General features: G+C 43.1%; 2 protein-coding genes across 2 annotated transcripts; one reads left to right on the top strand and one right to left on the bottom strand.

Moving 5' to 3' along the window:
• Positions 1–16948: 16948 nt before the first annotated feature.
• Positions 16949–18365, bottom strand: LOC139839783 (uncharacterized). Its single transcript, XM_071829942.1, has 4 exons — positions 18283–18365; positions 17948–18208; positions 17819–17877; positions 16949–17221 (listed from the first exon to the last, which is right to left on the bottom strand). The coding sequence occupies exons 1-4, from the start codon at positions 18359–18361 to the stop codon at positions 16949–16951; spliced, it is 672 nt and encodes a 223-aa protein (XP_071686043.1). The 5' UTR covers positions 18362–18365.
• Positions 18366–20071: 1706 nt separating this feature from the next.
• LOC139874794 (elongation factor G-2, mitochondrial-like) lies at positions 20072–22887 on the top strand. The gene is made up of 6 exons (XM_071862194.1): positions 20072–20343; positions 21582–21803; positions 21934–22055; positions 22162–22312; positions 22430–22501; positions 22621–22887. Exons 1-6 carry the CDS (start codon positions 20125–20127, stop codon positions 22780–22782), a joined length of 948 nt encoding a protein of 315 aa, XP_071718295.1. The 5' UTR covers positions 20072–20124; the 3' UTR covers positions 22783–22887.
• The last annotated feature ends 553 nt before the right edge of the window (positions 22888–23440 follow it).

The following is a 23440-nucleotide window of genomic DNA, read 5'->3' as shown; positions in this document are numbered from 1 at the left end:
TCCCATTCGATCTCATTTAATCTACACCCATAACTCTAAGACTACTCTTATCCATGACAACCGTCATACAACCACATTGTGCCACATCAGCAACTTCTTCCTATCACTTAACACATCACACTCCCTAATATTCATGACATACCTTTTCACAATAAAATGGACAAACCAAAATTAATTAATTAATTAATACAATGTACCACTTTTTATCAGTAATGTACATCAAAAAAGGATTTGGGCTCCGTCATCAAATATGCTATCCAACGACATTGTGTACCACGGTCTTCCAACGAATCTACTAATCACCAACATTCATATCCATATATTAATGATATATCATTTGAAACTTGGGATTTACTGTTCACGTTATTTTTTTATTGTTCCATACCACATTTTTTTGGTTAAACAATAATTTTTTGTTAATGGCATTTTCAACTACGGACAATTAATTTGTAATTCACTTATCCCATATGATAATTAATGCACCAAGTCTCAACATAGGCAAATTGTTGTTTGTCCCACTCAAGCTACAAAAACTTGAGTGGAATTTAGTAGATAGGAGGAGTAATAATTTTTTGTTAATGGCATTTTCGACTACGGACAATTAATTTGTAATTCATTTATCAATTAATGTACTAAGTCTCAACATATGCAAATTGTCGTTTGTCCCGGTCAAGCTACAAAAACTTGAGTGGGATATACAATATTGATATATTTTGATTATTCATAGCATTAAGAGGATGGATCAAGCGAATATACATTGATTCGGGGGCGATCATTGTGATCCACTGATCCCCATGCATCATGACGTCAACAAATTATTCGAGTTTCATTACCCTCGTATAAGGGCATAAATAAATTTCATCTATTCTTTAAGGGTCTAACTTAAACTTCACAATATTTACAAGTTAAACCCCTCTTTCATTTCCCAATTCCATCCAACGATCTTCATCTTCTTCGTAGTAACAACAAACCAGTGTTTGTAGGGTTTTTCACTACTCCATCAAAACCCTAACCACCATGTCACAATCCAAATCCTCAGCAACGCGCTTACTGTACACCCTCCTCCGTTCATCAATCTTAATGATACCGCAACCCGCATGCGCACCTCATATGCATGCGGGCGCTTAATAGTATGCGTATGCGTGTGCTTGTGTGCGGTATGCGGTATGCGGATTGTATCTGATTCCTTTGTTCCCGGTACGGCGGTTGCTTAGCTGTCAAGTAAATATCTTTTCCATAATTATATCCGTGATTCGGGGGAGTCAGTTATGGATGAGATTAACGTGATCTGGGACGGTTCTAGAATTAGGGTTTGCCTATAAATACAACCCTAATCATCATTTACCAGACACGGCATATTACGTAACTATCGCACACGAAATACATTACGCAAAACAGCATCATTCAGCATCTCTTCAAGGTTAACAGGTTAGTCTTTCGTAAGCTAGTACCTACGACCTTATTTGGGGCCTCTTGATCGACGACCGTTATCAGAGGTGGACTTAATCACTTGGCCACCCCGCCGACATCATCATGTCGGCCAGGGTTATTCACGGTAGCCGGACCGGAGAGCCACGTTTTAAGATCCTTAAACCCCTCCTTATGTATTGAGCAGGCATATTAAACCCCACGGTTAAAATATGCATGATCAAGTGGTGCTTTCATTGAGAGTCGAATTAATTCAAGACTGTTTAATTGCTTTTTCTTTTAAGGTTTTGAATTGTATGACTCGTTATTTACAAAATTTTTAAATTTTTTCTTTAACAGTATCATGACTTCCGAGGAATCATCGGAACATACCCAAACAGATGTTCAGAACGCACCGTCTGGTAGTCAACATACACCGGTTATGACTACGGGGGCCGCTATTCAGGCGGGGTACACGATATACCCTCCACCTATATCCGGCGAACCTTTTCAGAGGTACAAGCCGATATATTCAGACGGGGTCACACCGCCAAGAGCAAACTCACCAGTCACAACCACGCGGCTGGACTTTTCGTCAGTGGATCCAAGGGTCATCTTTGCAGGCACTAGCGGTGGAACAACGGGGCTGCATGTGGTTTGCTGCGGCCAGGTACCTATTTACAGTACCACTGTTTCAATACCTCTGCATACGCAGAGCATTCAGCAGAATTCGTCATTTACACCGTTGCAACCTTGGCAACCACCGCGCCCAGTTTCACAATTTTTAACTCCTGCGGATGCGCAGGCGTTACTTAATAGTTGGGGATTTGGTGTCATCCCAGATGCAAACTCTCATTGGGCGCCGATAACAGCGCAGCAGCAAAGCACAGCGCATACAGTTGGGCTTTTAAGTGTGTATCCTCAAGTTTCGCAGATATCTGCGCCACAGGTTTCGCTTCCTTTACAGCCACCTGTGTACTCTGCGTCTTCAAGTTATCCCTCTTTTCCAACGCAGCAGCCTTGGTTATATCCGCAGACGCAGGGTCAACCTTGGCAAAATGTTCAAGGGCAGGCAAATCTTGCAAGTCAATTCATGCAGGCCGCACCTCCTGATATGGTTCACTTATTTTCACAACCTGACTTTGTTCAGGACATGATGAAGCGTTTCTTTGCAAACTTGAAAGGGGATCCTGTTAAACCACCCTTCGAGCTACCGACTACCTTTGACAAGTTTCCTCCGCATATATCCGCATACCCGTTTCCATCAGCACCAAAGATACCTAGCACGTTGGGTACTTACAATGGCCTGACCGATCCAGATGATTTTTTACAGCGTTTCGAAGGCGCAATGCGCACTCAAGGCTGGGTGGATCCGGTTGCGTGTCAGATATTTCCTATGACACTACAGGGTATTGCTCGTAAGTGGTTTAATAAGTTGCCGGCGGGTAGTATTGCCGGGTTTATGGATCTGCGGACAAAGTTTTTGCTGCAATATCAGAATCAGAGACCACGCAAGCGCACTCACATTGAATGCCATGACATCGTGCAGAAGTCCAAGGAATCTTTGGGCGAATTTCTCACAAGGTATACTAATGAGTGCCTGCGTATACCAGATCTCAAACCAGAGCAACAGATTTCCGGACTCATACATGGTATAAACTCAGAACGTCATCCAACACTGGTAAGGCGTCTGCGCCATACAGTCCCAACAACTTATGCTGAGGCGCTTAATGAATGCCACGACTATATGCGGAGTGGCGAAGATAATGACATTCCAACAGCTAGCTCACGCAACGAGAGGAAGGACGATGATGATCGTTCGCGCGATCAAAATCGTGGTAACAACTCTCGTGGAAGGTATCCTAGCGGTGGTCCCATCAGGAATGATAAAGGGAAATCAAGTGGCAATTATCGAAACAATAATCAGCGCGGCATCAATAATCAGAACTATGCGCTGCTTAAAAGTTTGTCCAAAACGCCAAAAGAAATTTTGGCAACCGAACCGGTGTGCGCGACCTTTGCGGTCCCAACTCCGCTTACGGAATTTGGTAAGCGGGACAAAACAAAGTATTGTGAATTTCATGACGATTATGGTCACGACACCAATCGGTGTAAAAACTTGATGGAACGGGTTCTGGAGGCGCTTCGCGCGGGCAAATTGGATCATCTAAAACCACCTAAAAAGGACAAGGGAAAGGCCGCAGAAGAGGCTTCGAAGTCTAAGACTTTCGCGTGGCAGAAAGTTGACAAAGCGAAAAATGCCGACTTAACCATTAACATGGTTGACGCAGAGAAAATCAGCCAGCGGAGAAGGTACAATGATCACCAAGATTGGGAGCTTCTCCCAATCACTTTCCCTCCTGTAATGTCAATTGATTCTATTAATGAGCCCATTATCATCAAGTGTCGCATCCCTGATTGCGGAATCCAGGTTAAGTGCATGCATGTTGACACTGGCAGCGGTGTCGATATTATGTATGAGCATTGTTATCGTTTCCTTCCGGTAGAAGTCAAAGCGCAGTTACGCCAGCCTGATATTACGCTATCAGGGTTTTCCGGAGAAAACTCGTGGCCGCTAGGCCGAATAGAATTAATGCTAGAGCTTGCGGATGACAGGAACCCGCAGATGATCAGGCATGAATTGGTCGATTTTTATGTGGTTCGTTCAACTTCACGATATAACGCACTGCTAGGGAAAACTTCATACGGCGTTTCAACATCATACCATCGGTAGTGCATGGTTTGATCAAGTTTCCCACAGTAGGAGGCGTTGCCACGGTTGCGTCACATCAAACAACTGAGTTGTGTGGCTCAGTTGCGCCTATAAGCACTCCTAGCGTGGGAGAACAACTGGCAAATTGTGCAGTCATAGCAAATCGCTTGCATCCGGATAAGCGAATTAAAATCGGCGCAGGCTTGTCAGCCGAAACAAAGGCCAAATTGCATGGAATTTTGTCCGCAAACGCAGATGTTTTCGCGTGGCGTGAGTCAGACATGACTGGGGTTCCGCGTGATATTGCGGAACATAAGTTAAATGTTAATCCATCATTGACACCCGTTAGGCAAAAGAAGCGGCATATGGCTCTAGACCGCAGTGATTGGTTGTGCGCAGAGGTGGACAACCTTGTCAAAGCAAGCATTCTGCGGGAAGTGCGTTATCAGACATGGGTTGCAAATCCTGTATTGGTAAAAAAGGCTGACGGTAACTGGAGGATGTGCGTTGATTTCAAAGATATTAATAAGGCATGTCCCAAGGACAATTACCCTCTCCCGGAGATAGACTGGAAGGTAGAATCACTATCGGGATTTAGGTACAAGTGTTTTCTGGACGCATACAAGGGTTATCACCAAATCTTAATGGCTGCGGAAGATGAGGACAAGACTGCTTTTTGTAACAACCCAAACCAACCCGCGATTAAACCATGTAAAATTACAACAATAAAAAAAAATTTGCTGGACTGCCACCTGGCGCGGCGCGCCATATAGGCCGCGCGGCGCGCCAAACCTGACTGTCCGGAAAGTCTTTAAATGCGAAAATGTTTGACTAGTTCCCGACATATTTAGACAAAACGCTTTTAACCGCATGTTCAATATATGAAAACTAGCGCGTTCCATTAATAAAATTTAGTTTACGAAGAGGGGCCCACGTTGACCCAAATTACCCCTTAAGTACCAAAATACAATTTTCGACCATAAGACTTTTAATACAAAACAAAGCCGAGCATGGCGATTGGGGATACGCTACCCAATCCTAATAAATCCAAAAACAAGCCTTCTACGCAAACTATGCAAGTCCTCTAATCCTCGCGCTTACCCGAGCCACCATCCGCATGCAATCTATAAAAAGAGTCAACAACGAGAGGGTAAGCTAACGCTTAGTGAATGATAATATACTACATACATATATATGTATAAAATGGACACGCCACAAAATAACAAATACCGCATACCGAGGCATCCATATAAGGCGCTACACTAAGCATACCGTACGATCTCTAAGCAACGAGTTAAAGATACAACAACAATATAAGTTCACCAACGACGATGTGAACAACGCCAAATAGCTACACCCGGAGGGTTAGCTACAACACAACAATACATTAATATATAACAATATAAACGAACAAGGTTAACGCCTTAACCCAATACCGAGAACCAAATACCACAATGAAGATTGGCCGAACTACACGAGCCTTAGTAATCCGAAACCACACGAGATTACTATCTTCACAACATCGAGGTTGGCCGAACTACACGAGCCTTAGTAATCCGAAACCACACGAGATTACTACTTCAATAAGATGACCGAACTACACGAGTCACCATGAATCCGAACTACACGAGATTCATTTGATAAGATGACCGAAACCACACGCGTCATCGTGAATCCGAAACCACACGCGATTCACATCTCCAACTCAAACCCACGGTCACGGGATTATAAAATCCACCACATCGGGGCTACAACATCCAAATCACAATCACGTGTGATAATGTACACACGAACGTGTACTTCGCCAAAGATGGTCAACCAAACGCACAACCGTGCCAATTGGACTTATACAAAAGTCCATCAAGTCCACCTACATGTGAAGTGAGCTCTATAGCCGAGAATCACTCCACCCGACCCGCACCCATCCTACACATACATATGTACATAGGATAATATCACTCACCTTGAAGTCTTGAAGAGTGCTTCCAAGTAATCCGCAACTCGCCAATGGAAAGTACCTATTCCATTATCACAATTACAACAATACACTTAGAGTGGGTTTACAAATCAACCCAATTCGTCACTTAGTGCAATTTCGACCCAAATGCACTTCCAAGCACAAACCGTGCCCAAAACTAACCAATAATCACTAACACAAGTGAGAATGGTCCTAATACGCCAATTAAACTCGAACTCAAGTGTTAAACACGTGTCATACCCATTTTGACACTTAAACCCTAATTTTGACCCATAAAGGTCAAAATCTCATCCTTTACAAGTTTTGACACCTAAACACATTTAACTCGGTTCTATACTTCAACTTAATCCATTTTAAGTTTATAAACATCATTAAATCGCCAATTGGGTCATAATTACCACCGAACCTAATTTGACCCAAAGTCACAATTAGTCACCCAAATTACCCTAAATGGGTTCCAATACTTCCACAATCACTAATCCAAGTGATTAAACTCCAAACCAAAGCCTAATCAAGGCCAAAACGTCATCCAACCCAAAACCCGCCAAGTGACAAGAATAACTAGTCACCATAAACCCATTTCATCACCTAAGTGGGTTACTCAACAAATTAACTCAAAACCCTAAATTGAATATCAAGTTAAACAAATGAAATTCGGAGTTTGAGCTTACCAATACCACCACAACGTAGCTAGGAACGAGGAGAACAACTTTAAAACCCGAGACTTTGAACGATTCGAGCTTCTTCCTCGCCAAAACCTTCAATCTCTCTCTAAGCCTCTCTCTCTCTCTCTAAGAATGGATGAAGATGATGAGTGGATGTGAATGGGATCCAAAACTGATCCAAACTAGCTCATAAGCCTCACAAATCCGGCCCCATGTGATTTTACCCTTTTACCCCTCATTAAAGCAATTAAAAATAAAGAGGGTTCTGTCAGCAGCAATCGGCGCGGCGCGCCCCAACCCTGCGCGGCGCGCAACACAGCTGAACCAGATTCCTTTGCATATTAATTCCATATAAATATTAAACGAAGCCCGATCTCATATGTCTTTTATAAACAAGTATACAAAATAAATATTCGGGTCTTACAACTCTCCCCCACTTAAACTCGATCACGTCCTCGTGATCCTCATCACTTGACCAAACGGACTCCACTCTACGGTCCTCAACATAAGTCCAATCCGACTTTCCTAAGCAATTTTTCCCAATGAATCGCCTTCCACAAGTAAATCGTCACCCGCGATTTATCAAATCCATAATCCGAGCACTAACACCATGCTCATTCCCTAACACTGGGAAAACCCAACCAATCTCATACCGAGATATTAATTCCTTAGTGTACTATTACCGAGTACAACGCTAAAAGCACCCAAGTCCCAACCTAAGGTCAACAACCCGAACCGATGAAGACCGATCCAAACGAATCCTTACGGATAACACCACTCAATAGACATCCCTTGTAGTGCGCAATACGACCAATACGCAACTACCGTAACATCATAATCCAACGGCTAGAACCGATAGCGCCCAAAACGACTATGAAAACGCAAAACCCAAGGTGTACGAAATCAACCATCGTCACACCCGTAACAAACATGTGAGCGAAACACGGCTATCGCCTCACTAATCCCACAACATGGTCCTCACGACCCCACCATCGACGTATAAAACGACCGATAGTTCCTGCAACATGGTCCTTACGACCCTACCATTGGTGTATCAAACAACCAATAGATCACACGACACGAAGGCTGGCCGAAAACACACGCGCCCTAGTGAATCCGAACTACACGCGACTCACTACCTTCACCACAACAACAATCGGGAATGGCCGAACTACACGTGCCATAGTGAATCCGAACTACACGAGAGTCACTATCCCGGAGGAATGACCGAACTACACGAGTCATTTGTGAATCCGAACTACACGAGACTCACTCCTCAATACAATGACCGAAACCACACGAGTCATTTGTGAATCCGAACTACACGAGATTCACTTCCACAACATCGAGGTTGGCCGAACTACACGAGCCTTAGTAATCCGAAACCACACGAGATTACTACCTCAATAAGATGACCGAACTACACGAGTCACCATGAATCCGAACTACACGAGATTCATTCCAATAAGATGACCGAACTACACGCGTCATCGTGAATCCGAAAACACACGCGATCCACAATCTCAACACAGGAATGGTACTCGCATTTCCCACCGGTACTCGCATTTCCCGATAGTGTTACACCATACCGACATAACACTACTCCCTTGATGAAGTCAGCGGACCCCGAAGGTCATGCTCCACCAATCACAACACCGGATGAAGTCAGCGGACCCGAAGATCATGCTTCACCGATCACAACACCGGATGAAGTCAGCGGACCCGAAGATCATGCTTCACCGATATAACACCACGCTCATGACGAAGTCAGCGGACCCCGAAGGTCATGCTCCATCAATCACGTATTCCTATGATGAAGTCAGCGGACCCTAAAGATCATGCTTCATCAAACAACCATACCATAATCAAGCAAGAACCACCTATACCAAACATAGGTACCAAACAATAATTCTCCACAAGAGAACCCGACACACACCTCCCTTAACCGGAGGATTTCACCTTGCTCGCCAAACACGTCCATTATCTCTCAACGAGATTTACCACGTTACCACCTCGGTGATGATTCAAATCCAAACCATAAGTACAATTTATCCGAGATTGTACTCTACCACAAATCGACCCAACCAGGTCTCGACAACATTTTCCGGATCTACCAATAGCATCATCCGAAATCTCACACTAAAACTTCCTCGTGCGGGAGTGTAACTCCCCCACTTAGAACCACGTTCCATATCCACAACTCGTACAACCGCACAATGCTACCACAGGTAGACTTTACCAACAATTGGGCTCACACGACCCATTACCACATCTTGCTCCAACCTTGAGCACACGAAGGATTTTAACCAACCCTTAAACACTTTGTACGAGAAGTGTACCGCAACACAATCGGAGTCGAACACTACGCTAGTAGGTATAAAAGAGGCACCTAATGTCGCGTCACGTAGAATCCCTTACCAACATACATCGAGACCCAAAACACTCGATTCCTCGGGTTTCATCCCACCCGTCGAACCTCATGGTTCATCAACTTCAACACGAGAGCGAACATGCTCTAACATCCGAACACCAAAACCCATTTCCATGGCTTGGTAGAGACATTTTCCAAATACTATGGAATGCTTGGTTACGCCAAGTCTTACGCCCTTCGCCCGTCAATCAAACATCAACATAGGGTACTTCCATTAGGAACGTCACCCATAGCATAACATGCACAACAAAGGCACGCAACTCAAACTCAAACGGCATTTAATAAATAATCAAAAGACATATTTATCAAAATTAAACGTACCTTAACGTCTCATGGCCGCACCCGTCCCCGCTAACTTGGGACATTCCGACTTACGATGTCCTTCCTTTTGGCAATTGAAGCACACCATACCATCACCCTTTGGTACCGAACATTCCCAAGACTTGTGACCCCTCACGCCACAATTGTAACATCTAACCGCACTAGAATCCGACATACCCGTTCGCGTACCACCCGTGCTCACACTCGGACCCTTAGCCCTCTTACTCGGAGCACCATAAGAAATGACCCTTCGCTCACTTGAAGGTTCACCCTTTTTCGATCGTGAATACGACTCGAAACCTCTAGCCAAGTCGAATAATTCCGAAAACGATTTCGCTTGACCCCGGCTAATTTTACTTTTCAAGTCATCATTCAAGGTCCGATAGAAATCTCCCATCAACAAACGATCATTCCCCAAATACTCCGGACAAAAACGAGCCTTCGCCATAAAGGTCGTCTTGAGAGTATTCAAATCCATAGATCCTTGTCGCAAATTTCGCAACTCATTACGCAATTCCCACAAATCGGCCGAAGTCCGGAACTCCTCGAAGAATTCCTCCTTAAAGTCGTCCCACGATAAAGCCATAAACGTCTCGCCACCGACAAGATCAATCTTACCATCCAACCAATCCCTTGCCCTACCCCGCAACAAACTCGTAGCGAGTCTCGTCTTTCTCTCGGGAGGGCAATCAATAGTACGGAAACACCCTTCGACGTCCGAAATCCAAGTTGTGCTTACCAAAGGATCCGGCTTTCCGTCATACATCGGGGGTTTAGTCCTCATGAAGCTCTTAAGATAACGCTCCATTTCACCACTACTTTGAAGTTCGGAATACCTCCTTTCCATTCTTTCTTCTAACGCACTCATTTGCTCCGCAACGGCGGCCGCAACTCTAGTATTAAACTCCTCGTCATTCGTCTCGATCTCGTTTCGCGTCGCCATTCTAAAGAATGCAAAACGATTAGTCCACGAACGTGTAAAACCGTACGCACGACACAGCCCCATCTTGCTAAACACTCATCGTACATCACTTGTTAGACACGATTTGCACCCATAATAAGGTTTGCAAGTTCTTATTACGCACACATGCCGCATCGACTCGTTAGTACAACGACCGTCTCGCTCGATGATATACACAAACATAACCAAAATTCTACGCGGTACAAACACACGCGAGAATTATTATCACAACACAACAACATATTAATAATATCCGCATTACTAATATAAACGTTAGTCAACCTATAGCCAAGGCACTAACCAAACCCATTCCGACCCGTAATCCTACAAGTCCCGCAACAAATTAAGCACACACAAAAGTCTAAGTCTAGGCACCTATCTCAAGTCACCTAAATCCCTTAGACCATGCTCTGATACCACTTGTAACAACCCAAACCAACCCGCGATTAAACCATGTAAAATTACAACAATAAAAAAAAATTTGCTGGACTGCCACCTGGCGCGGCGCGCCATATAGGCCGCGCGGCGCGCCAAACCTGACTGTCCGGAAAGTCTTTAAATGCGAAAATGTTTGACTAGTTCCCGACATATTTAGACAAAACGCTTTTAACCGCATGTTCAATATATGAAAACTAGCGCGTTCCATTAATAAAATTTAGTTTACGAAGAGGGGCCCACGTTGACCCAAATTACCCCTTAAGTACCAAAATACAATTTTCGACCATAAGACTTTTAATACAAAACAAAGCCGAGCATGGCGATTGGGGATACGCTACCCAATCCTAATAAATCCAAAAACAAGCCTTCTACGCAAACTATGCAAGTCCTCTAATCCTCGCGCTTACCCGAGCCACCATCCGCATGCAATCTATAAAAAGAGTCAACAACGAGAGGGTAAGCTAACGCTTAGTGAATGATAATATACTACATACATATATATGTATAAAATGGACACGCCACAAAATAACAAATACCGCATACCGAGGCATCCATATAAGGCGCTACACTAAGCATACCGTACGATCTCTAAGCAACGAGTTAAAGATACAACAACAATATAAGTTCACCAACGACGATGTGAACAACGCCAAATAGCTACACCCGGAGGGTTAGCTACAACACAACAATACATTAATATATAACAATATAAACGAACAAGGTTAACGCCTTAACCCAATACCGAGAACCAAATACCACAATGAAGATTGGCCGAACTACACGAGCCTTAGTAATCCGAAACCACACGAGATTACTATCTTCACAACATCGAGGTTGGCCGAACTACACGAGCCTTAGTAATCCGAAACCACACGAGATTACTACTTCAATAAGATGACCGAACTACACGAGTCACCATGAATCCGAACTACACGAGATTCATTTGATAAGATGACCGAAACCACACGCGTCATCGTGAATCCGAAACCACACGCGATTCACATCTCCAACTCAAACCCACGGTCACGGGATTATAAAATCCACCACATCGGGGCTACAACATCCAAATCACAATCACGTGTGATAATGTACACACGAACGTGTACTTCGCCAAAGATGGTCAACCAAACGCACAACCGTGCCAATTGGACTTATACAAAAGTCCATCAAGTCCACCTACATGTGAAGTGAGCTCTATAGCCGAGAATCACTCCACCCGACCCGCACCCATCCTACACATACATATGTACATAGGATAATATCACTCACCTTGAAGTCTTGAAGAGTGCTTCCAAGTAATCCGCAACTCGCCAATGGAAAGTACCTATTCCATTATCACAATTACAACAATACACTTAGAGTGGGTTTACAAATCAACCCAATTCGTCACTTAGTGCAATTTCGACCCAAATGCACTTCCAAGCACAAACCGTGCCCAAAACTAACCAATAATCACTAACACAAGTGAGAATGGTCCTAATACGCCAATTAAACTCGAACTCAAGTGTTAAACACGTGTCATACCCATTTTGACACTTAAACCCTAATTTTGACCCATAAAGGTCAAAATCTCATCCTTTACAAGTTTTGACACCTAAACACATTTAACTCGGTTCTATACTTCAACTTAATCCATTTTAAGTTTATAAACATCATTAAATCGCCAATTGGGTCATAATTACCACCGAACCTAATTTGACCCAAAGTCACAATTAGTCACCCAAATTACCCTAAATGGGTTCCAATACTTCCATAATCACTAATCCAAGTGATTAAACTCCAAACCAAAGCCTAATCAAGGCCAAAACGTCATCCAACCCAAAACCCGCCAAGTGACAAGAATAACTAGTCACCATAAACCCATTTCATCACCTAAGTGGGTTACTCAACAAATTAACTCAAAACCCTAAATTGAATATCAAGTTAAACAAATGAAATTCGGAGTTTGAGCTTACCAATACCACCACAACGTAGCTAGGAACGAGGAGAACAACTTTAAAACCCGAGACTTTGAACGATTCGAGCTTCTTCCTCGCCAAAACCTTCAATCTCTCTCTAAGCCTCTCTCTCTCTCTCTCTAAGAATGGATGAAGATGATGAGTGGATGTGAATGGGATCCAAAACTGATCCAAACTAGCTCATAAGCCTCACAAATCCGGCCCCATGTGATTTTACCCTTTTACCCCTCATTAAAGCAATTAAAAATAAAGAGGGTTCTGTCAGCAGCAATCGGCGCGGCGCGCCCCAACCCTGCGCGGCGCGCAACACAGCTGAACCAGATTCCTTTGCATATTAATTCCATATAAATATTAAACGAAGCCCGATCTCATATGTCTTTTATAAACAAGTATACAAAATAAATATTCGGGTCTTACACTTTTCATACGCCGTAGGGTATTTATTGTTACACGTTCGGTTTAAAGAATGCTGGCGCGACCTATCAGCGTGTAATTGACGCAACATTCAAGCACCAAATCGGTAGAAATCTTGAAGCGTACGTCGACGACTTGGTAATTAAAAGTAACACCGAAGAAGACATGCACACGGACATCCTAGAAATATTTGCATCTCTGCGCAGGATCAACATGAAGCTTAACCCGCTTAAATGTAGTTTTGGGGAAGAGGAAGGCAAGTTTTTAGGTCATGTGGTGACAGCGCGGGGTATCAAGGCCAATCCCAAAAAGATTGAAGCCATTGATAATTTGCCATCTCCGAAGACAAAGAAAGATGTGCAGAGTCTAACGGGGAAGCTTGCGGCTATCACGCGGTTTCTGTCGAAAGCCGCAGAACGACAGTTACCATTCTTCAATACTTTGAAAAATTATTTGAAGAAAAAAGACTTCGTATGGACTCAGGAAGCAGAATCAGCCTTTCAGGAGATGAAAAAGGTGCTTGCAGAATTACCAACACTTACTGCGCCAGTATCAGGAGAAACGCTAACGCTGTACCTCGCGGCATCGAAGGAAGCTGTCAGCTCAGTCCTCATCGCGGATCGCGGAAAGGTAATCCATTAATTTACATGCTTTATTTATATCGCAGAAATTTAACGACTGAGGTTTTTCTCAGACGCAAATGCCGGTCTACTTCGTAAGCAAGACGCTGACATCAAGCGAAGTAAACTACTCACCAATAGAAAAGCTTGTATATGCGCTGGTCCATACGGCGCGGCGTTTGCGCCGATATTTTCAAGCACATCCAATCGTGGTTCTAACTGATCAACCAATCAAACAGGTTGGTAAACACCTACTTTGCGGCAATGACCGGGGTTACCGCATTGACTAACGCAATCATTTTTCTTTCAGGTGTTATACAAGCCTGAGATTTCTGGCCGAATGGCTAAGTGGGCAGTTGAATTAGGTGAACATGAAATAAATTTCTCTTCGCGCAGTGCGGTTAAGGGTCAAATACTTGCTGATTACCTAGCAGAATTACCTGCGGATGTCGAGGCGTCAGCAGAACATCAGGATCCACCTGCACCAACATTGTCACCATGGGAATTGTACACCGATGGTGCGTGCAGCGCATCTAGTGCAGGTGCGGGTATAATTTTAACAGGCCCAGATGGTGAAGAGCATACATACGCACTGCAGTTTAATTTTGCTGTTACGAACAACGAAGCAGAGTATGAGGCTCTGTTAGCAGGTATGCGCATTGCGCATAGGTTAAATGTTAAAATTTTTCACGCATATGTGGATTCAAAGCTAGTATGCAGTCAGGTCAGCGGAGATTTCGAAGCGCATGACATAGCCATGCAGCAATATCTATCACTTGTTCACAACCTCGCTGACCAATTTGAAGCTTTTCAAATCTCCCACGTAATGCGTGGGCAAAATAAGAAGGCGGATGCGCTAAGCAAACTGGCTGCCTTGGCTTTTGATCACATGGGGAAGAAAGTTCTAATAGAAGAACTCAATGCGAAATCCATTGTTATGATGCCTTTAGTGGCACCAGTTGAGGAATCAAGCTCAACATGGATGACGCCCATTGTGGCTTTTCTGCGGGATGGCACATTTCCTGCAGATTCCGCTGATGCAAAGAAAGTCCGCGTTAAGGCACCGCTGTATGCCCTTGAGGGTGACGTCCTATATCGAAAGAATTATTTGGGACCGCACTTAAGGTGCATTGGCCCGAAAGAGGCAGAGGAAGTTGTACGCGAGGTGCATGAAGGTGCATGCGCACTCCATTCGGGGCACATGTCCATTGTGTCAAAAATAATGCGGCTAGGATATTATTGGCCCACCATGTACGCGGATACTGCACGCATAGTTAAGCAATGTGAATCATGCCAAATACATGCACCTATTAGCAGAGCACCTGCGCATCCGATGATACCAGTCTCCTCACCGTGGCCATTCTGCAAATGGGCAATCGACATAGTCGGACCATTCCCAAAAGGCCGAGGTAATTTTATCATTTATTTTCTAAACGTGTTACTCACATCAGTACCTTACGCACATTCTGCACACGCAGAAAACATCAAATTCTTGATTGTTGCAATCGACTATTTCACAAAGTGGGTCGAAGCGAGACCGCTGGCAGCAATCTCAGGAAAAAGGGTGCGAAATTTTGTATGGGAAGACATCGTCTGTCGATTTGGTATACCAAACGAAATTGTTAGCGATAACGGTACGCAGTTCACGGGTGACCCTTTTCGCAGCTGGTGCGCGGAGCTTAATATTAAGCAAACTTTTACATCTGTTGCGCATCTGCAGGCGAATGGCCAGTGCGAAGTCACCAACCGGGATATAGTAGCAGGAATCAAAGCTAGGTTGGGTCATGGTCGCGTTGGTTGGGTGAATGAACTACCGAAGGTTTTATGGGCGTATAGAACAACACCCAAAGCAAGCACTGGTGAGACCCCGTTCAGTTTGGTCTATGGATCAGAAGCTGTTGTACCCGCAGAAATTGGGGTACCAACGTTCCGCATACAAAATTTTGATGAGCAAAATAACTCTGAAGCTTTGCGGGAAAATCTTAATTTGTTGGAAGAGCGCAGACTCTCTGCGGCTGTCAACGAAGCAAATAACAAGCAAAAAATTGCAAAGTACTATAATCAGCGTGTGCGTTCGCGCTCTTACAAGTGCGGTGACTTGGTTTGGCGTCAGAACGACGCAAGTCATGCGGAGGATACTGGGAAACTGGGCCCCCGTTGGGAAGGTCCATACAGGGTAGCGAAGGCAAACAATACCGGGGCGTACCATCTCGAGACATTAGATGGAAAACCTGTGAAACGCACTTGGCATGCGACGTTATTGAAAAAATGTTATATGTAGCTAGGTGGACCTGATCACTCCAGTTTATTGTAGCGCATTATTTTTTCTATGTATTTTCCGTCCGTTTGGATGTGTCGCGGTTGTAATTGTGATTAATGCCAATTAAATATTTACTCGCGCATACTTTTGTTGTTTAAATCTTTTTTGTATGCGGTTCCTGCCTACTTAAGGGGTGTCCTCTAGCCCCCGTGCGGCAGAAGCCTGTTTGGTTACAAGGCTAGACGCTAACGGCAGGCAAAGGGAATTGGTTTTCCCCTAGCCAAGCGCCACGCAGACTAGATGGCTGCAAAGTCGACTTAAAAAATTACAAGCATTGGTTTGCTTGTGCGTAATTACTCTCGCATTGGTTTGCTTGAGGAACTCAAAGCATAAAAACATTGGCTTGTTTTTAGTTGCGTTGCTTACCATACAGCTATAGTGCACCTCTAGTACATGACAAAGTGATAACGCAGTAGCTTTCGAGTCTAAATTATTAAAGGGTAATTGTTATTGGTTTATTTTGCGCAGTAATACCCGCATACGCATGAGTTTTGGTTAACTATGCGCATGGGCATGCGGTTCACCTTTTGTTTTGATTCGCGATATATAAACAAACAAACTACGCATGCATAACAGTAAGATACATATACATTGAATTAAGTTATTACATAAGTGGTAATTGTTTCAAATGCCTGCCCGACACGGGACTTAGGGCTCAAAAATACATTTACAATTGCCTGCCTAAGCATAGGACTTACGGCGCAAACCATCACAAACACAAACTAAAAATCCTCCTTGAGAAACCCATCAATCGGCATGTTTGGGTCCGCCGCAAACGCATCGATTAGAGGGATAGGAATGGTGGTGGTAGCATTCTCCGCTTCCAGCAATGCCGCAGCCGTACCCTCCTTCAATTTCTTCTGCACAGCGTCAGGGTACGGTGGTGTAAGGCTGCAGGCTTGAATCACCTCTAAGACTGCCTTGTTGACTTCGTGATCTTTCACCGCGTCAACATAGGCATTGAACTTATCGGTAACTGGCCCAGAATCCATCACCTTTTGCGCAATGGTGGGGAGTGCAGTGCGCAGCTTCGCCAGATCCGCCTCTGCCAGCTCGCGGTTGGTTACCGCGTCATCCCTTTCCCTCGTCACCCTTTCCAGCTCCACCCGCAGACGCTCCGCCTCCCCCTTGGACTGGTCAACCGCACCAACCAGCTCGCGGTTTTTCTTTCTCTCTTCAATCAGTGCAGTTTTGGTTTCCGCCGCGGTTAACTCCACCGCCTTGCGCGCTTCATCTGCGGCGTCCCTGTCTTTCTTCACCTGATCAACCCCCGCTTGCAGCAGCCCTAGCTCTGTTTCTTTCCGCAAGGCCACTTGATACAAGTTAGTCGAACGGTGGGCTTGATCTGCAACCATGTCAAAAAAGACAAGGCCGTTTTGTACGAAGGCGTTGAGAGCCTGATTAAAAGGCAGTGCGGCTAGTTGGTTGCGGAACTCAGCCGGGAAGATTTGTTGGAGGAAGGCGGACTGCTCTGCGGTGTTTTCTGCCGATGACTGGGTGAGCTGGGCCAGGTTTGCCAATCGGAAGCTACCGTGTGGCGGGGTTGGTGTGGACTCGGAGTCCAGGTGTATCGTCTTATCCTTTGACTCGACAGTAGCTTCGAGGTCCGGATTGACCCGCGGTGGGGTGTGATGAGTTTCTTCCGCATGCCCTGCGTGTTAATAAGTGGTTATATAAATGCAAACTTAAATGTGCGGTATGCGCGAAAGCTGAACTCTTACCAGAGGATGGGGGAGGTAGATCCGCAGAACGGGGTTCGATGGGAACGAAGTTATCGTTCCGCTTGTCCTCCCTCTGTTTGGGAGTGAGTTTCTTCTTCTTCTGTTGGGATTGGGAGGCTTCGGCGGCCTTGCGCTTATTGCCGGAGGTGGCAGGTGCATTCTCGCCAGTCTTCTCCTGCTCTAACGGCTGGTTCACATTCTGTTTGCGGAAGGCGATGCCCGCAATCTCCTCCGCAGTCAGTACTCTCTTCATCTTCATCTCTGCAAACATGCACGCATGCGTTAGAACACATAAATAGCAAACTGTTGTTAGTACGTGATTATACTATTCCTACCCTTTCCATCCGGTCCGACTATGGCTGGACGCACATCCTCCCATGGCCAGTGTGCGGATATCTTCCCTAGCCGCAACATCACGTTCCCGTATGACCGGTGCACCAGCTGTGCATTAGCGCACTCCGCTAACAGCTTTGTTTCCTCGTCATCAAGGACCGGGGTTTTGTTCACATCCTTTTCCACCTTCTCGCACCATATAAGCGTTTGCGGAAAAGCGGTACCAACTACAGTTTGGTCAATGAAAAAGAAAGTTTCTTTCCAGTTACCCGCATTCGACTTTGGGGTTTTGGTGAAATTTTGTCGGGCGAAGAAGGTGAACCAGGATTTGTGGTGATTGGCTAAGCGGTATAGATGACAGAAAACTTTAACCAACGGTACCCTGTCGATTGCGGCGCACCACATTTCAAACAGAACTATTTTGCCTATGGCATACGGGTGTAGTTGCCCTAATCCCACTCTGAAGTGATCTAATACGCCTAAGAAGAAGTCAGAGGGAGGAACCCTAAAGTTACCATGCTTGAACGCATGTTCATAGATGGCCACTTTCTTCTCCGGTGGCTCGTGAGCACGCTGATGGGGTAGGGGTGGCACCGGATTGTACTTGGCTAAGGGAGGATACTGTTTCACTAAGTAATCTATGTGCTTCTGCTCTATAACAGACTCTACGCTATCTACATACGTCTCGTTAGCTTTAGTCATTTTCTAGGAGTAATCGGATGAATACTAACCTTTAAATGGTAGCCGGAATGTTTGATTTTTGATCGGAATTCAAATTGGCAGCGTAACGAGGAAGCTTGAAGCAGGAAAGTGAAAATGAGCTGCAAAATGGGGTATTTATAGGGAAGATTGGGAGTCATGGGATGGAGTGGTGTGATCGTGGCTGTACACGTGTTACGCAATCGACGGCCAGCACTTTATTTATGCGCGTGGATGCCAGTTGGGTATGATTACATGTACGCGCGTGGTTGGCACGCGCCTGACACACTGTCACTTTATGTCATGTCCGCCGAATGGGCTTCTGCGATTGTGACAGGTATTTAATGGCATCGAGGCGCACGCGGAATATTAAATGCTAGCCGTTTTCTTGTTTTTTCTTTCGCTTAATAGTTTGATATCATACGCCTCGCGCCATATAACATCAAACTGGGGGACATAATGATACCGCAACCCGCATGCGCACCTCATATGCATGCGGGCGCTTAATAGTATGCGTATGCGTGTGCTTGTGTGCGGTATACGGTATGCGGATTGTATCTGATTCCTTTGTTCCCGGTACGGCGGTTGCTTAGCTGTCAAGTAAATATCTTTTCCATAATTATATCCGTGATTCGGGGGAGTCAGTTATGGATGAGATTAACGTGATCTGGGACGGTTCTAGAATTAGGGTTTGCCTATAAATACAACCCTAATCATCATTTACCAGACACGGCATATTACGTAACTATCGCACACGAGATACATTACGCAAAACAGCATCATTCAGCATCTCTTCAAGGTTAACAGGTAATTCTTTCGTAAGCTAGTACCTACGACCTTATTTGGGACCTCTTGATCGACGACCGTTATCAGAGGTGGACTTAATCACTTGGCCACCCCGCCGACATCATCATGTCGGCCAGGGTTATTCACGGTAGCCGGACCGGAGAGCCACGTTCTAAGATCCTTAAACCCCTCCTTATGTATTGAGCAGGCATATTAAACCCCACGGTTAAAATATGCATGATCAAATCTATCCATCACAATCACCGTCGCCGATCACAGCACTTCTCAACCTCCTCCTTCACGCCGCCGCACCGGCCGTCAGAACAAAAGATGATAAGGATCCGTGGTGGAAGGAATCGATGGAGAAAGTGAGAAATATAGGAATATCAGCGCATATTGATTCAGGAAAAACAACGTTAACGGAACGAGTGTTGTTTTATACTGGAAGGATACATGAAATTCATGAAGTTAGAGGTAAAGATGGAGTTGGTGCAAAGATGGATTCAATTGAATTGGAACGAGAGAAAGGGATTACTATTCAGTCTGCTGCTACTTATTGTAACTGGAAAGATTATCAGGTATTTTTTTTTTTTATCCTTGTTAATGAATTTGAATTTTAGTTTTGTGGTGTAATTTGATGATTTTAAGTGCAATGATGGTGTTAAATTTGATTAGTTTGAAAGTATTGAATGATTGTATGAGACTGTTTTGAAAATTGGAGTAGGATTATTAAGTAAGAACTTTGGAGCAATCATTATGAGATGTACATGTGCAATATAGTGAATTATGCGCTGAATGTTGATTAATGGGTTTAAATAAATTATCCCATTAGAGCTTAGTTTAAAGCGTACAGTTATTATTTGCAGAAAACGCACCATATCCACCAGAGTTAACCTAACGCGCTATGCCTAGAGGTACACGACGCCTAGTTAACACATAGGCATACTATTTTTAAATCACGAGTGTTTTGAAAACTTTGGTATGGTTCGAATTGGCAAAAAAAGAGAAACGATGTTGTTTCTTTTCAGTATGTATTACATCAAATTGCGTATGTTCTGCTTTTGTACGTTAGGGAACAATGGTTGATTATGTTTCTGAACCAGTAAACAGTTACACTGATTTAAATGATTATTTATTTTGGAAAAACCTAAATTTGATTTAATATTTGTTATTATGTCTACGGTGAATTGATCATCTTCATGATTAGCATACATCCATTTAATAGAAAAGACAGAACTATGCCAAAACTGATTTTAATGTGATATAATAAAAAGTTGTGTTGTTGATGATTTGATGTGCAGATATTTTAGTGTTAGTAATTAGTTATATTATAAACTGACGTCAGTGAAATGTTACACAGTATGTGTGTTCTTATAAGTACCTTTTTATGTATTTATTTAACGTCTTCACAGTTGAAGTGAGTTGACGTTAGTATTGTCACGGATTCCAATGCCCTTATCTTATTCGTTAGTGTATAGAGTTCTTCTAGTTCGTATATGATCATAGTAAACAACAAAGAAGTATATGTTCTTGCTTCGTTTTTTTTTTTTTTTTTTTTTTTTTGTTGTCTTTTAGCAATTACCACTATTGGAGAATTAAGTTGTTTTGTATCTTGTAGTTTTATATTATTAGAGGGTCAAAGATATGCGGGAATAGGCCGTTGACTTACTTTTTAATGCTTAATGCTTAACTAGCCACAACAGGAGATTCAGTGTACAATTAAGTAGAAGTGGCATGCTAAATTTGCTAGGATAATTAACCTAGGATAATTAACCTTTTGTTATAGTTAGAAAAAAGAATTATGTTGTTTCTGCAGGTAAACATTATTGATACTCCTGGTCACGTGGACTTCACCATTGAAGTTGAAAGAGCTTTGCGTGTTCTTGATGGTGCAATCCTTGTTCTTTGTAGTGTTGGTGGTGTGCAAAGTCAGTCAATCACCGTTGATAGACAAATGAAACGATATGAGGTTCCAAGGGTTGCTTTTATTAATAAACTTGATCGAATGGGAGCTGATCCATTTAAGGTTCTCAATCAGGTACAGTCTCTCATCACCATGACATCATCATTTACCACATCTCACCATCATCTAACAAACACATATCTTGGCATAAAGTATATCATCTGATGCTTTCGTATTAGTTACATTTTTTTTTTTTTTTACTTAGGCCCGGAAGAAGCTTCGACATCACAGTGCTGCAGTGCAAATCCCAATTGGGTTGGAAGAAGACTTTCAGGGTCTTGTGGATCTTGTGCAACTAAAAGCGTATTATTTTCATGGCTCTAGCGGGTTTGTTTTTCGTCCTTTAATATACTGACATAGATATTTGTTATATCATATGACAAGATGTTTGAACAATTATAACAGATATGCTAAAGTTTAAAATCTTTATCAGTGAAAAAGTTGTAACTGAAGAAATTCCATCTGATATGCAAGCAATGGCTACCGAAAAACGACACGAATTAATCGAAGCAGTCTCAGATGTTGATGATCAACTTGCGGAATTATTTCTCAGTGATGAACCTATTTCGTCTGCTGAACTTGAGGTTTTCTGATATCAGTAGTTATTTTTCTGGTCATTTGTTAAATTTTTCTTTATACTAACAAATGTACTTATAATGCTGTTTTTGTCATCTTGTGTTTGGTTAATTATGTTTGAACAGGCCGCTATCAGACGAGCAACTATAGCACGGAAGTTTATCCCGGTATTTATGGGTAGTGCATTTAAGAACAAGGTAAGTCTCACGGTTTTATGTGTAGTATTAATATTAACGCCTTTTATTCTTTTAACAATCCCGTTTTCAGCTTTTAGTGAACATGACATATGTTTATCTTTTGTTTTGTTTATCTTTAGGGTAGTGCATTTAAGAACAAGGCTAGCCTCAATTTTGTAACATTTTTCCTCTTAAGATATGTCTGTACCGATTTGATTGCTTCCATTCAACGTGAAGTGTTTGCTATTTATTATATATTGACCGAAATGTGGTCAGTAATTTTTTTATTTATCAGAGAATAAATTCTCTTATATAGAATTTATTTATACGTTTGGGTGAAATAACACAGTTTTTGTGTTAATTGTACTTGGGATGACAAAGTATTAGTCTAGGACGTTTCTCACACATCGTAGTTGTATACTAAGTTGTTTGGAATATAAATAATTACGAGTACATTTTAGTGCGGGAAAATTGTTTGAAAATGCATTGAACTTTCACTAAATTTCTATTATATGCATTCAACTTTTAGATGTTTTATTGTATGCATTAAACTTTATAAATTGTTTTATTGTATGTATTAAATAACTTGTATATCAGGTTTCAGGTAAATATGTATATTTAATTACGAAAGTAGTCCTTGTGATTTATATCATTTTTCTATTGGATCCCTAGATTTTAACATCATAACAAATTGGGATAAACCATTTACCACATTAAATTACCTTTTTTGCTTTCTATTTATTCTTTTTATTGATTTTCTTTCTGCTTGTCCTAAACTTTATGGAGTAATTCCTTGTTGGTCTCTTTCGATTATCACTCGGATTGAAGCTCATCTCGCCGCTATTGGAATTGAATTTTGGAGCTCGTTTTGCCGCTACTGGAATTGAAGTACTCATTGTCGAGTTAAACAACGTCGTAGACATATCCGGTAATGGCTGCTCACTTACCGCTTGAACAAAT

The sequence above is a fragment of the Rutidosis leptorrhynchoides genome, chromosome 1, assembly GCF_046630445.1.
Source record: "Rutidosis leptorrhynchoides isolate AG116_Rl617_1_P2 chromosome 1, CSIRO_AGI_Rlap_v1, whole genome shotgun sequence".
Lineage (NCBI taxonomy): Eukaryota > Viridiplantae > Streptophyta > Magnoliopsida > Asterales > Asteraceae > Rutidosis > Rutidosis leptorrhynchoides.
This window is presented reverse-complemented; position numbering and strand designations above follow the sequence as displayed.